At 44.0% G+C, this 15,940-nt stretch overlaps 1 protein-coding gene across 2 annotated transcripts in view; it reads left to right on the forward strand.

The window, feature by feature from the left end:
- Nucleotides 1-15,940, forward strand: part of LOC106573576 (phosphatidylinositol 4-phosphate 5-kinase type-1 gamma) — a 73,906-nt gene that overhangs the window by 45,374 nt on the left and 12,592 nt on the right. For both annotated transcript variants that reach the window (XM_014148728.2, XM_014148730.2), the window contains exons 7-16: nucleotides 2,331-2,630; nucleotides 3,003-3,202; nucleotides 3,332-3,415; nucleotides 4,261-4,309; nucleotides 10,081-10,165; nucleotides 10,474-10,635; nucleotides 10,818-10,989; nucleotides 11,221-11,253; nucleotides 13,413-13,532; nucleotides 15,205-15,439. In XM_014148728.2, the coding sequence (XP_014004203.1) occupies nucleotides 2,331-2,630; nucleotides 3,003-3,202; nucleotides 3,332-3,415; nucleotides 4,261-4,309; nucleotides 10,081-10,165; nucleotides 10,474-10,635; nucleotides 10,818-10,989; nucleotides 11,221-11,253; nucleotides 13,413-13,532; nucleotides 15,205-15,439 (1,440 nt within the window). The remainder of the gene's footprint in view (nucleotides 1-2,330; nucleotides 2,631-3,002; nucleotides 3,203-3,331; nucleotides 3,416-4,260; nucleotides 4,310-10,080; nucleotides 10,166-10,473; nucleotides 10,636-10,817; nucleotides 10,990-11,220; nucleotides 11,254-13,412; nucleotides 13,533-15,204; nucleotides 15,440-15,940) is intronic.

The raw sequence follows: 15,940 nt of genomic DNA on the forward strand, positions 1-15,940 counted from the left end.
GACCGCTCAGTCAGACTGCTGTATCAAATCATAGACTTAATTATAATATAATAACACGCAGAAATATGAGCCTTAGGTCATTAATATGGTCAAATCCGGGAACTATCATTTCGAAAACAAAACGTTTATTCTTTCAGTGATATACAGAACCGTTCCGTATTTTATCTAACGGGTGGCATCCCTAAGTCTAAATATTCCTGTTACATTGCACAACCTTCAATGTTATGTCATAATTATGTACAATTCTGACAAATTAATTACGGTCTTTGTTAGTAAGAAATGGTCTTCACGCAGTTCGCAACGAGCCAGGCAGCCCAAACTGCTGCATATACCCTGACTCTGCTTGCACAGAACACAAGAGAAGTGACACAATTTCCCTAGTTAAAAGAAATTCATGTTAGCAGGCAATATTAACTAAATATGCAGGTTTAAAAATATATACTTGTGTATTGATTTTAAGAAAGCCGTTGATGTTTATGGTTAGGTACATTGGTGCAACGACAGTGCTTTTTTCGCGAATGCGCTTGTTAAATCACCCGATTGGCGAAGTAGGCTGTGATTCGATGATAAATTAACAGGCACCGCATCGATTATATGCAACACAGGACAAGCTAGATAAACTAGAAATATCATCAACCATGTGTAGTTAACTAGTGATTATGTTAAGATTGATTGTTTTTTATAAGGTAAGTTTAATGCTAGCTAGCACCTTACCTTGGCTCCTTGCTGCACTCGCATAACAGGTAGTCAGCCTGCCACGCAGTCTCCTCGTGGAGTGCAATATAATCGGCCATAATCGGTGTCCAAAAATGCCGATTAATGATTGTTATGAAAACTTGAAATCGGCCCTAATTAATCAGCCATTCCGATTAATCGATGGACCTCTACTCTCTATCCCTCTTTTTCATTCCCTGTTTTCTCTCTCATGTGTCTCTCTCTTGTTGACTTGTCAGTGCTGTGCCCTCCACTCAGGGACAGAGGGGGCATGTGTTGCTGGATGATGGGGATTCACTCCCTCTGTTTCTCTCTGTCTCATGCCCCCAGTCTGTCTCTCTTGTGAAGATCACTGGCTGTGGCCTAAAAGCCTGAAGGCCTTACTGCTTGCTGTTGGAGCCCTGTGACTCCTCCTTCCCCTGTCTCTCTGTCTGTCTCTTCCCGTCTCTCTCCCTCCTCTCTCTCTCTCTCTCTGTCTGCCAGGAGTTGCAGTCTTTGAGTGCATAAGAAGCTGGCTCCTGGTAATTACTTTAATGGGATTCTGTCATTACTTTTAATGTTCAAGGAACGTGTGTAGCTTGGCTAACCTCACTTATTTTGGTTGACTACTTAAATATTTAAAGCAGAGTGATGATAAGGAGATAGTTTTACGAAATTGTGAATTAGGTTAGTTTAAACGTCTCATACTTTGGGTTACTGCTTTTGGTATTTTTTGTCTACTCTTGTGTTGTGAATATTTTGAAGGGGTGAGGTTGGTTTGGTCTTGAGGAATCATGTGGTACTGTGACGGAGCTGGCCTTACTCAATCACCTAAAGGGATACTTTGGGATTTTGGCAATGAGGATACCATTTGTATGTTTCTGCGTGCAGTTTGAAGTTGCTAACTAGTGCTAGCGCAATTGCTAACTAGCGTTAGCGCAATGACTAAAGTATCTGCTAGGTAGCATGCTAGTACATACCCATAGTCTTCCAGTCATTACATCCTTGAAACTAGACACAGAGACATAACTCCCAAGTGGCGCAGCGGTCTAAGGCCATGATTGGGAGTCCCATAGGGCGGCGCACAATTGGCCCAGCATTGTTAGGGTTCGGCTGGGGTAGGCCGTCATTATAAAATAAGAATTTGTTCTTAACTGACTTGCCTAATTAAATAAAGGTTAAATAACATTTGTATCCATGAGTTAATCGGACTCTGGGGAACTAGATAAAGGGCCTCATTGCCAAAATCCTGAAATATCCCTTTAAAAAGGCTTAAAAACAAAGACTGAGATAAAATCCTGAAATATCCCTTTAAAAAGGCTTAAAAACAAAGACTGAGATAAAATCCTGAAATATCCCTTTAAAAAGGCTTAAAAACAAAGACTGAGATAAAAACTGTTCAAAATGATTGTATTTATTGCCTTTGCAGATCAAGTTAAAAACCATAAAAAAAACTGTGGCTCACATAGCTCACAAACATTGCAGGCACATCTATTTAAAATAGGTTACCTAATTACCAGGGTTAAAATGAAAGGTGCCATATCATGGACTGTTTTCTCCAATACTATCCTGTGCTCTTGGTAATGTTGGTCTTTTTCTTACTGCATCTTTCTCTCTCTCTTCCTCCTTCTCTCCAGAACCTCAACCAGAACCCTCGTACCTTGCTCCCCAAGTTCTTCGGCCTGTACTGCATCCAGTCTGGCGGTAAGAACATCCGCATGGTGGTCATGAACAACGTTCTACCGCGCGCCGTCCGCATGCACCTCAAGTTCGACCTGAAGGGCTCCACATACAAACGCTGTGCCTCCAAGAAGGAGAGACAGAAGGCCAAGCCCACCTTCAAAGACCTGGACTTCATGCAGGACCTGCAGGATGGCCTGATGCTAGACCAGGATATGTACAGCGCTCTGGTCAAGACCCTGCAGAGAGACTGTCTGGTGAGGAGAACCAGCCGGGTTTAGGACTCATTGCTATCAGGGTTTAAATTACACATTGACATCATTTTAAACTTAGCATCTACAGTTGAGGGCACTAAAAAGTTACTTGCTGCAGCAAGGTATACTGTTAATATTGTCAATTCCTTTGACGTCGAGCAGCAAGTTATTAATTAAATACATTTCTGAAATATGCCCCTGACTGTGAAGCAAATGTTTTATACTACGCTGCAGTACAGGTTAACTTTTTAATGCCCCCATTTGTAATAGAAAAGATCATTGAGAAGGACCCCATTGATGTGTGGACCAATCATAGGGCTGATAGGCCTAGCTCAGTCCTATAACTGAAACCTATATATCTGTATGTATTTCCAGGTGCTGGAGAGCTTTAAGATCATGGACTACAGCTTGCTGCTGGGGGTCCATAACATCGACCAGGCAGAGCGGGAGCAGCAGATGGAGGGAGGAGAGAAGGATGAGAAGAGGCCCGTGGCCCAGAAGGCCCTCTACTCCACCGCCATGGAGTCCATCCAGGGAGGGGCCGCCTGCGGAGAGTCTATCGACACCGACGACACGTGAGTGACTGACATGTGACCGGCTGGGGTGTTTGACTGTTGCTAGCTGTTTCCTTGTAGCTCTCTCTACCCTCTCTGTTTGTCAGTGCCACTCTTTGTATCTCACTATCTCTTCATGTTTGTCTGTAGGATGGGCGGCATCCCAGCAGTCAACGGGAAAGGAGAGCGTCTACTCCTCTACATCGGAATCATCGACATCCTGCAATCCTACAGGTAATTACAAATGTCATATAAATCATACAGAATCGTGTTCATTAGGTCACACTGTAGCAAAACGTTTTGGAACGGAAACGAAAACTAACGTTTCTTATTGGACAAGTTCAGGTAGTCCCTATCTGTAGCAGTAAAAAAAATTAATCTTTTGTGCCTAATAAATGTGACCCAGGTAACTATATTATAACTCATCCAGTCACTATCTGTCTTGTAGAATCAACCCGCCAGCATCATAAGATGATAAAATATTCAGCCTCCGTCAGCATATAAAACAGCCTGTAGCGTGGCTGGTTGACGCTGTTTATATTTGTCTCTGTGACCTTAACCCCCTAAGGTCAATGTCCGCGCCCCCGTGAAAATCCAATTAGCATAATACAAAAATCGAAAAGTAAAAAAAAATGTATGGAAGTATATATGGAGACTATTTAGTGACAAAAATAAGGGGTTCAATACATGTCCCAAAAAATAACAAATATTTCTTATATCTCTCAGATATAGGACAGACACTTTAGAAAACATTTCCTTTCGATGTTTTTTGGGGGACTATCTGTTGCTACATGTGCTGAATCTGTTATTCAACGGGTTTGTATGGGCTAATAGCAGTAAGGCCAAATAAAAAAATGTTCATCAAATAATTTTTCGTTATATTTTTTTGATACTTCAAAGGGTCTAAACATTCAAAATCAAATAGCAAAATTATCCTTGGTATGACCTTCTTTAAGCAATTCCATATAGCTTAGTAGTACCCCCACCCCTACTCCGATTTAGACAGGGCAAAGACTCTAATGGGTTAATCCATTTTTAATAACAAACGTTTTAAGTGTTGTTTCTCTTTCCGGCTCCAGATTAATAAAGAAACTGGAGCACACGTGGAAGGCTTTGGTTCACGATGGGGTGAGTTTAACCTTCATAATGAGCCTTCTTTATTTGTATTTCCTAGTACAGTCATTCTGGGCTATGTAATCATATCTGAGCTCTTTATGAACACAGTCATTAACAATATACAGTGCCTTCGGAATGTATTCACACCCCTTGACCTTTTCCACATTTTGTTACATTACATCCTTATTCTAAAATGTATTAAATAGTTTTTTTCCCTCATCAATCTACACACAATACCTCATAATGACAAAGCATAAACAGGTTTTTAGAAATGTTTGTGAATTTATTAAAAATAAAAAACGGATATTACATTCATAAGTATTCAGACAATTTACTCAGTACTTTGTTGAAGCACTTTTGGCAGCGATTAAAGCATTGAGTCTTCTTGGGTATGACGCTACAAGCTGGGCACACCTATATTTGGGGAGTTTCTCCGATTCTTCTCTGCAGATTCTCTCAAGCTCTGTCAGGTTGGATGGGGAGCGTTGCTGGATGGGGAGCGTCAGAGACTTGTCCCGAGTCCACTCCTGTGTTGTCTTGGCTGTGTGCTTAGGGTTGTTGTCCTATTGGAAGGTGAACCTTCGCCCCAGTCTGAGGACCTGAGCGCTCTGGAGCAGGTTTTCATCAAGGATCTCTCTGTACTTCGCTCCGTTCATCTTCGCCTCGATCATGACTAGTCTTCCAGTCCATGCAGCTGAAAAACATCCCCACAGCATGATGCTGCCACCACCGTGCTTCACCGTAGAGATGGTGCCAGGTTTCCTCCAGACGTAACGCTTGTCAGTCATGCTGAAGAGTTCAATCTTGGTTTCATATTTGGCAAGCTCAAAGCGGCCTTTTACTGAGGAGTGGCTTCCGTCTGATTGGTGGAGTGCTGCAGAGATGGCTGTCCTTCTGGAAGGTTCTCCCATCTCCACAGAGGAACTCTAGAGCTCTGTCAGAGTGACCATCGAGTTCCTTGTCACCTGCCCGACCAAGGCCATTCTCCACCGATTGCTCAGTTTGGCCGTACGACCAGCTCTAGGAAGAGTCTTGGTGGTTCCAAACTTCTTCTATTTAAGAATGATGGCGGCCACTGTGTTCAATGCTGAAGACATTTTTTGTTACCCTTCCCCAGATCTGTGCCTTCACACAATCCTATCCCGGAGCTCTATGGACAATTCCTTCGACCTCATGGCTTGGTTTTTGCTCTGACATGCACTGTCAACTGTGGGACCTTATATAGACAGGTGTGTGCCTTTCGAAATCATGTCCAATCAATTGAATTTACCACAGGTAGACTCCAATCAAATTGTAGAAACATCTCAAGGATGATCAATGAAACAGGATGCACCTGAGCTCCTAGTCCTGTTTGACAGACAGCTTTTCTCCAGCTCCTCACAGACAGACGTGTGTGTAGACTATTGGAGATTTGGCCAGTTGTGCGGTTTTAATGATTGAACAGCAAGCCTCCGTCTGTCTCGTCCCCCCCTCTCTGTCTGGGTTCTGAGTACTCTATACTCTGACCTTGAGGTTACTGCCATTCTTTCCCTTCATGCATTTATTGATGAAGTCACAGCTATACAGACAGGTTGGCTACTGTGGAGAAGCAGGGTAGGTAGGTGTGTGTGTGTGTGTGTGTGTGTGTGTGTGTGTGTGTGTGTGTGTGTGTGTGTGTGTGTGTGTGTGTGTGTGTGTGTGTGTGTGTGTGTGTGTGTGTGTGTGTGAAACCTCCTTAGTGAATCTGTCCAGTACACGTGTACTCAGGGACCCAATAAGAGCCTCTTCTCCTCGTCATCCCCTCTCCATCACTAACAGATCCTCTGACCTCAAGCACCTCAGCCTCCCCCATTTCTCTCAGACATCAGCTTCATGCTGCTCCTAATATACAGTGCCTTCAGAAAGTATTCATACCCCTTGACTTATTCCCCCCAAAATTGATGTTTTTCTCACCCATCTACACACAATACCCCATAATGACAAAGTGAAAACATGTTTTTAGAAGTGTTTGTAAATGTATTGACAATCAAATATAAAAATATCGAATTTACAGACAGTTGAAGTCGGAGGTTTACATACACCTTATCCAAATACATTTAAACTCAGTTTTTCACAATTCCTGACATTTAATCCAAGTAAACATTCTCTGTCTTTGGTCAGTCAGGATCACTTCTTTATTTTAAGAATGTGAAATGTCAGAATAATAGAAGAGAGAATGATTTATTTCAGCTTTTATTTCTTTCATCACATTCCCAGTGGGTCAGAAGTTAACATACACTCAATTAGTATTTGGTAGCATTGCCTTTAAATTGTTCAAGTTGTGTCAAACGTTTCGAGTAGCCTTCCACAAGCTTCCCACAATAAGTTGGGTGAATTTTGGCCCATTCCTCTTGACAGAGCTGGTGTAACTGAGTCAGGTTTGTAGGCCTCCTTGCTAGCATACGCTTTTTCAGTTCTGCCCACAAATTTTCAATAGGATTGAGGTCAGGGCTTTGTGATGGCCACTCCAATACCTTGACTTTTTTGTCCTTAAGCCATTTTGCCACAACTTTGTAAGTATGCTTGGGGTCATTGTCCATTTGGAAGACCCATTTGCGACCAAGCTTTAACTTCCTGACTGATGTCTTGAGATGTTACTTCAATATATCCACATAATTTCCTCCCTCATGATGCCATCTATTTTGTGAAGTGCACCAGTCCCTCCTGCAGCAAAGCACCCCCACAACATGATGCTGCCGCCCCCGTGCATCACGGTTGGGATGGTGTTCTTCGGCTTGCAAGCCTCCCCCTTTTTCCTCCAAACATAACGATGGTCATTATGGCCAAACAGTTCTATTTTTGTTTGATCACACCAGAGGACATTTCTTCAAAAAGTACGATCTTTGTCCCCATGTGCAGTTGCAAACCGTAGTCTGGCTTTTTTTATGGTGGTTTTGGAGCAGTGACTTCTTCCTTGCTGAGCGGCCATTCAGGTTATGTCGAGATAGGACTCGTTTTACTGTGGATATAGATACTTTTGTACCTGTTTCCTCCAGCATCTTCACAAGGTCCTTTGCTGTTGTTCTGGGATTGATTTGACCTTTTCGCACCAAAGAACGCGTCTCCTTCCTGAGCGGTATGACGGCTGCGTGGTCCCATGGTGTTTATACCTGCGTACTATTGTTTGTACAGATGAGTGTGGGACCTTCAGGTGTTTGGAAATTGCTCCCAAGGATGAACCAGACTTGTGGAGGTCTACAATTTTTTTTATGAGGTCTTGGCTGATTTCTTTTGATTTTCCCATGATGTCAATCAAAGAGGCACTGAGTTTGAAGGTAGGCCTTGAAATACATCCACAGGTACACCTCCAATTGACTCAAATTATGTCAATTAGCTTATCAGAAGCTTCTAAAGCCATGATATCATTTTCTGGAATTTTCCAAGCTGTTTGAAGGCACAGTCAACTTAGTGTATGTAAACTTCTGACCCACTGGAATTGTGATACAGTGAATTATATGTGAAATAATCTGTCTGTAAACAATTGTTGGAAAAATTCCTTGTGTCATGCACAAATGTCCTAACCGACTTGCCAAAACTATAGTTTGTTAACAAGACATTTCTGGAGTCATTAATACTAGTTTTTCAACCACTCCAACCTAAGTGTATGTAAACTTCCGACTTCAACTGTAAGTATTCACACCCCTGAGTCAATACTTTGTAGAAGCACTTTTAGAAGCAATTACAGCTGTGAGTCTTTCTGAGTAAGTCTCTTAAGAGCTTTCCACACCTGGATTGTGCAACATCTTCCCATTGTTATTTTCTAAATTCTTCAAGGGCTGTCAATTTGGTTGTTGGTCAATATTAGGCAACCATTTTCAGGTCTTGCCATAGATTTTCAAGTAGATTTAAGTCAAAACTGTAACTCGGAAACTCAGTAACATTCACTCCAGTTTAGATTTGGCCTTGTGTTTTAGGTTATTGTCCTGCTGAAAGGTGAATTCATCTCCCATTGTCTTTTGGAAAGCAGACTTAATCTGTTTTTTTCTAGGATTTTGCCTGTTCTCCATTCCATTTGTTTTTTATCCTGAAAAACTCGCCAGTCCTTAACGATTGCAAGCATACCCATAACATGATCAGCCACCACTATGCTTGAAAATATAGAGTGCGGTACTCAGTAATGTGTTTTATTGGATTTGCCCCAAACATACGGTAACACTTTGTATTCAGGACAAAAAGGTCATTGCTTTGCCACATTTTTTGCAGTATTACATTAGTGCCTTATTGCAAACAGGATGCATGATTTAGAATGTTTGTATTCTATACAGGCTTCCTTCTTTTCACTCTGTCAATTAGGTTAGTATTGTGGAGTAACTACAATGTTTGTCCATCCTCAGTTTTCTTCTATCACAGCCATTAATTAATAACTTCACCATGCTCAAATGGATATTCAATGTATGCTTTTTCTGTTTTTACCCATCTACCATTGGTGCCATTCTTTACGAGGCATTGGAAAACCTCCATTGGCCTTTGTGGTTGAATCTGTGTTTGAAATTCACTGCTCGACTGAGGGACCTTACAGATAATTGTATGTGTGGGGTACAGAGATAAGGTTGTCATATGTTAAACACTATTATTCCATGCAGTCCATGCAACTTATTATGTGACTTATTAAGTAATGTTTTACTCCTGAACTTATGTAGGCCTGCCATAACAAAGGAGTTGAATACTTATTGACTCAAGACATTTGAGCTTTTCATTTTTTATTAATTTGTAAACATTCAGAAAAACATAATTCCACTTTGACATTATGGGGTGTTGTGTGTAGGCCAGTGTCAAAAAATCTACATGTAATCAATTTTAAATTCAGGCTGTAACACAACAAAATGTGGAAAAAGTCAAGGGGTGTGAATACTTTCTGAAGGCACTGTAGAACTGTTCTTTCTCACTCGCTCCCCTCTGACATGGTCTAACAAGCCTGGTGTGACGTGTTGGGAAACCAGCATAATGACTGAGTGATGGGGTTATACCACATCGCTCTCTCTCGGGGGTGTGTGCATGTGTGTTGAGCCAATGACAGCACAGCTTACAAAGTATATGTCTGTGATTGTTGTCATCCTGGGAGACTTGGCTGGTGAATCCAGACCCTGACACCATGCTGCCCTGGCGGTCCCGCTCAGCCTCCACCACCACCACCTTAAGGACTGGCAGGGGCCTCCGGGGCCGAAGCAGGGTACTCCGGGCCAGGGGCTTGAGCAGCAGAGGGTTTAGCAGGGGCCTCAGGAGCATCAGGGGCTGGGGGAGAGGTGGAGGGTGGGGCAGAACAGCAGGAGTCTCGGGTACCTCACTGAGAAGATACGGAGGGGGGGGGGGGTCATCTCTCACCATCTCTTTCTGGGTCAGACTGAACCAAACACCCCAGTGTCGTGTGTCCTGTCCAGCCATGTGATCTTAGCCCACTGGTGCATGTGTGATGAGTTGGAGAGAGTGTGTGTCCTGTCCAGCCATGTGATCTTAGCCCACTGGTGCATGTGTGATGAGTTGGAGAGAGTGTGTGTCCTGGGCCGTTTGGCCTGTCCTACTCTAGAGAGAAAGGATGAATTAACTAGGCCATACAGTGAGGCGTGCAGCATCCTAACTAAGAATGTCCTCGCTCTGGAGAGATGGACTGTATTTAAAGTAAATGTGTTGTTCTTTCTCGCCCTCTTTCTTTATTTCTCTCTCCCTCTCTCTTTCTCTCGCTGTGTCTCTCTCTCCTGTTTTTGCTACCTCTCTCTCATTTGCTTTCTTTATCTTCCCATACCTTCCTCTCTCTCTCCCCCCCTCAGGACACCGTGTCAGTCCATCGGCCTGGCTTCTATGCAGACAGGTTCTTCAAATTCATGAGCAGCAATGTGTTCAAGAAGAGCTCCTGTGAGTAGACCAGAGTAGACTATACTACCAGTCAGACTGACACACACACGGCTTCCAGGAAAACAAAGACCTGCTCAATTCACTTAGTGTTATGCTTGAATCTTGGTTTTGAACTTGATGTATTTAACTTGATCTCTTTTGAATGGATGTACTTTTTCACTGCAAATCCTCTGTTATGCATTTTGTATTGGGAGGTGAAACATTATGAGAAAATATGAAAGATATTGAACACTCAAACACACACGTAGGACTGTGTTCCCTTTGGTGGTAAGAGGACAAGTGATGTTATTTATCTGTGTGTTCCTCAGCCTTGAAGTCTTCTCCCATTAAGAAGGGTCGTGTGGGCCTGACGGTGCCTAAGTACACTGGCCCTGGAGCCGCCTGGTCAGCCAGCCAGCTGCCCTCGGAGAGAGATGATAACATATACGACCTGAGAGGAGCACGCAGCTTCCCCACGCTGGAGGACGAGGGTAGGGGGACCTAGATTATACAAACACCCCCCACCGTCAAATTCACACACTCCACCTTCACACAGCGCTATCATTTTATCCCAGCTGTTGACGGAGACTGAATGCAGGTGTTTTGATAACCTGTTCTGATTCTCTCTACCCACTACGCCCCCCCTTGTCTCTTCTCCTTCTCTCTCTCTCAGGGCGACCAGACCTTCTCCCCTGCACCCCTCCGTCGTTTGAGGAGGCGACCACGGCCTCCATCGCCACCACGCTCTCCTCCACTACCTCTCTGTCCATCCCAGAGAGGTCTCCTTCAGACGCTGGAGCAGAGCGCCCCCGCTACAGGAACCAGAACAACAGCTCTGAGAGAAGGTACAGCTATGGACAAAATGGCTTATTTATGGACTATGTATTCATGGAGTGTGTCCTCTATTTAATGAGAATTAAAACATAAGTCAAAATGTATAATATAATGGCTATACCATATTCATAACTGGATAAAAAACAATCCCTGGTTGTATTGAACTGTCAGAGCCACAGAACCGAGTTGATGTACCTACCCAGGTTTACAACATGTTAACTTCTCTGTGTGTTTCTCTGCAGGAGGCACACCCAGTCTGTCAGCCATGATGGGAGGTAACAACACTACTGTGCCTACATGGCCTGTTTGAATGCACAACTTATTCCGTTGCATAAAGGACTTGGTAGTTGGGTGTTCTTACAGCGCTAGTCATTCCGGCTCTGACCATTGAGTAAGGCCAATAGGCTAGGGTGTGTCAGGTCACTCTATTGGTCTGTGTTTTTATGGATGTGACCACCCTTCCTGTCGCTGAGTTGTATTGCGTGTGTGTGTGCGCCTGCTTGTGTGCTTACGCTTGTGTGTGTGCTTATTCACGTGTGTGTACTTAAAATACCAGTCAAAAGTTTGGACACACCTCCTCATTCCAGGGTTTTTCTTTATTTTTACTATTTTCTACATTGTAGAATAATAGTGAAGACATCAAAACTATGAAATAGCACATATGGAATCATGCAGTAACCAAAAATGTGTAAAACACATAAAAATATATTTTATATTTGAGATTCTTCAAAGTAGCCAACCATTGCCTTGATGACAGCTTTGCACACTCTTGGCATTCTCTCAACCAGCTTCATGAGGTAGTCACCTGGAATCCATTTCAATTAACAGGTGTGCCTTGTTAAAAGTTAATTTGTGCAATTTCTTTCCTTCTTAATGCGTTTGAGCCAATTAGTTGTGTTGGTATACAGAAGATAGCCCTATTTGGTAAAAGACCAAGTCCATATTATGGCAAGAACAGCTCAAATAAACAAAGAGAAATGACAGTCCATCATTACTTTAAGACATAAAGGTCAGTCAACTTTGAAAGTTTCTTCAAGTGCAGTTGCAAAAACCATCAAGCACTATGATGAAACTGGCTCTCATGAGGACCACCACAGGAAAGAAAGACCCAGAGTTACCTCTGCTGCAGAGGATAAGTTCATTAGAGTGATGAGCCTCAGAAATTGGCAATTAACTGAACCTCAGATTGCAGCCCAAATAAATGCTTCAGAGTTCAAGTAATGGACACATCTCAACATCAACTGTTCAGAGGAGACTGTGAATCAGGCCTTCGTGGTAGAATTGCTGCAAAGAAACCACTACTAAAGGACACCAATAAGAAGAAGAGACTGTATGGGCCAAGAAACACGATGTTATAATAGTTGAAGTCGTGTTGAATGGACCAAACTGCAGGCGGAATGTGGATACTCATCTTTTAATGTAAAGAATAATAAATCAAAGCAAAGTATACACAGGAAACCAATAACCCGAAACTCACGACAGGCTTACTACAAAACAAAAGACTAGCAGTGTTAGCACAACCACCCACAAACCCAAGTGACAAACATACTCCTAAATATATGACTCCCAATCAGGAACAACGATCCCCAGCTGTTCCTGATCAGGAGTCACAAGACCAACACAGAAACAGACATACTAGACAACACATACAGACTTCTTCTGCCACATCCTGACCAAAATACTACACCACTACTCCCTCTGCTGGTCAGGACGTGACACACGAGCAATGGACATGAGACCAGTGGAAATCTGTCCTTTAGTCTGATGAGTCCAAGTTTAAGATTTTTGGTTCCAACCGCCGTGTCTTTGTGAGACGCAGAGTAGGTGAACAGATGATCTCTGCATTTGTGGTTCCCACCGTGAAGAATGGAGGAGGAGGTGTGATGGTGTGGGGATGCTTGCTGGTGACACTGTCTGAGATTTATTTAGATTTCAAGGCACACTAAACCAGCATTGCTACCACAGAATTCTGCAGCGATACGCCATCCCATCTGGTTTGCACTTAGTGGGACTGTCATTTGTTTTTCAACAGGACAATGATTCAACACACCTCCAGGCTGTGTAAGGTATATTTGACCAAGAAGGAGAGTGATGGGGTGCTGCATCAGATGACCTGGCCTCCACAATCACCCGACCTCAACCCAATTGAGATGGTTTGGGATGAGAGTGTGCAAAGCTGTCATCAAGGCAAAGGGTGGCTACTTTGAAGAATCTCAAATATATATATATATATTATTTTTTTGAACACTTTTTTGGTTACTACATGATTCCATATGTGTTATTTCATAGTGTTGATGCCTCTACTATTATACTACAATGTAGAAAATAGTACAAATAAAGAAAAATCCTGGAATGAGTAGGTGTGTCCAAACCTTTGACTGGTACTGTACATTGAACGTGTGTGTACTTACATTGCACATCTGTGTGTGTGTAGGACCCAGGAGGAGGTGCGTGAGGAGGAGCAGCAGACCATCACGGTGGAGGTGGAGGTGAAGAGACATGACAGCGAGCCCATCATCTCGGCCCCACAGCCACAGCCATCTCCAGAGACCAGGTACACAGCCTCAACCTTACTCTACATAGATCAAGATTTATTACACAATCCCTGAGAGGAGGCTCAACTCTACTGAGCAGCACACCCAGTATCCAACACACTGAAACCAGAGCCATGCATTTACAGAGTTATTAACATTTCAACGGGCACCATGTTGGTATACTTAACATACTTGTCAGCACTCACTGTAACTCCAGGAATCCCAAGTATAAAGTCAGTGTTTCATATCCTACCTCTGATGGGGCTGCTCTTACCCCAATAGGAACCCGGGCCGCTGCTGCTACCGCACTTTTTACTAAAACTAACCCGAAAACGTCTCACCTGGACAGGCTAACACCTAGGTTATCTAACCCTCCGCTCTGGGAAGTGGGGCAGCCATGTTCCCATTTGGCGGTGATATTAAGTCCCCACCTTACACCTCACTCTAGGTTCCATTTCGTTATTGGGGTGCCTGTGGCCTGTTGCTATGCTGTTAAGTCCCTTGTTATGGACAGATCATCGCTGCCTCTGGATGTTCTCTGGAGCAGCCATCTAATTAGGTTAAGAGAGTACAGACAGACAGACAGACAGACGCAGGCAGGCAGGCAGGCAGGCAGGCAGGCAGGCAGGCAGACAGACAGACAGACAGACAGACAGACAGGCAGACAGACAGGCAGACAGGCAGACAGACAGACAGACAGACAGACAGACAGACAGACAGACAGACAGACAGACAGACAGACAGACAGACAGACAGACAGACAGACAGAGATCACAGTGACTGTAAAAGGGTGAGACAGACAGACATGGTATTAAGGTGAGACCACAGTGACTGTAAAAGGGTGAGACAGGGTAGTAGGGTGAGACCACAGTGACTGTAAAAGGGTGAGACAGGGTAGTAGGGTGAGACCACAGTGACTGTAAAAGGGTGAGACAGACAGACAGGTAGGGTAGTAGGGTGAGACCACAGTGACTGTAAAAGGGTGAAACAGAAAGACAGCATTGCATGAGGAAAGTTATGGAGTGGCCGGGCAGTGGAACTATGTCAGATGGGTCTGGGGGGGGGGTTGAGACCAAGTTAGACATATGGCCTCGGGGAGCTGGGTGGGGTAGTAGGGGAAGGGTGGAGGGGACGGGGTAGACAGGGGGACTGGGGAATTAGCCCCCTGGAGAACTTGCTCCTCAAAGCTGCCTCAGACTCACATACTTGTTGAGAGCAAGAGAGAAAAAGAGAGGTAGAAAGAGAGTTGAGGTCCCTGGTTGCATGGCAACTACAACACCAGCCCCTCACCCCCATTTAAATACTTATTTCCCAACAAACAGGTCCTTCTCCGAGTCTGAGATGATGTCACTGCTCTTTAGGAATGCCAGGCTTCACATTTCTGCCTCTCTATCTAAACACACAAGCTGAGAAAGAAATCTGGGATAAGCTTAAGTCATTCCTAGTAGTTAATGATCTGGGTCTTGACAATAGAGGGATTGTGGTGGCACTGTGCCATCTGGTAGTGTACGTCTTGGTTAGTGGCCTCTGTTCCCATTGATCTAATCAGTCAGTCACAGCTCTGCCTGTCTGGGCTGGTTTCAGAGAGAGAAGGAGTGGGAGGGAGAAGGAGAGAGAGAATGTGTGTGAGAGCAGGTGTGTACAGTAATTCTACCGTGTGTGTGTGACTGACCCCCCCCTTTATCTTCTCAGTGAGATAGCTGAGGCTTCTGCTGCTGTTGTTGCCCCACCCTCCACCTCTCCCCCGGCCCCTGATGCTCCTGAGGCCCCTGCTGAAGCCTCTGCTGCTGAGGCCCCTGCCAGTCCCAAGGTGGTGGTGGTGGAGGCTGAGCGGGACCACCGGGGCAGCATGGTGTCAGGGTCCGGCTGCACCAGCCAGGCCTCCCAAGACGACGAGGATGACGCAACAATCACAGACATCTACTTTGTAAGTTGTGCTTTCATTGGCACAACATACATGCACACGCACCTGGGTCGTATTCCTTAGGAAAACGTTTTAAAACATTTTGTAACAACAAAAAGACCGTTTCTCCCTGTTTCAGTTTGTCTTCATCCATTTAGTGCCTAATGAATAGGACCCTGGCCACACAAGGCACAGTCATGATAGATATTAAATACAAACTGCTACCATGTCTATAGGCATAGAGCACAGTTACAACATACAGTATCCTACAGTATCCTAGCTGCTAAATATCTCCTAGGTTTAAATCTGTCAGTCGGCAGGAATACAGCAGAACATGAAACAGACAACAGCAGACACTAGACTATTCACAGCCAGCTCCCATCATTTCCATTGGCCATCATTTCCATTTTTGATTTGTTAAATATTGTTTGTCCATGTGTGTGTAACTGCCACCCGTAATGCAGATGGTCAGTGTGTGTTATTAGTGTTGGGTCATGGGAGGGTGTGTGAGTCTCAGATTTGGAT

The sequence above is a fragment of the Salmo salar genome, chromosome ssa16, assembly GCF_905237065.1.
Source record: "Salmo salar chromosome ssa16, Ssal_v3.1, whole genome shotgun sequence".
NCBI classification, from domain to species: domain Eukaryota; kingdom Metazoa; phylum Chordata; class Actinopteri; order Salmoniformes; family Salmonidae; genus Salmo; species Salmo salar.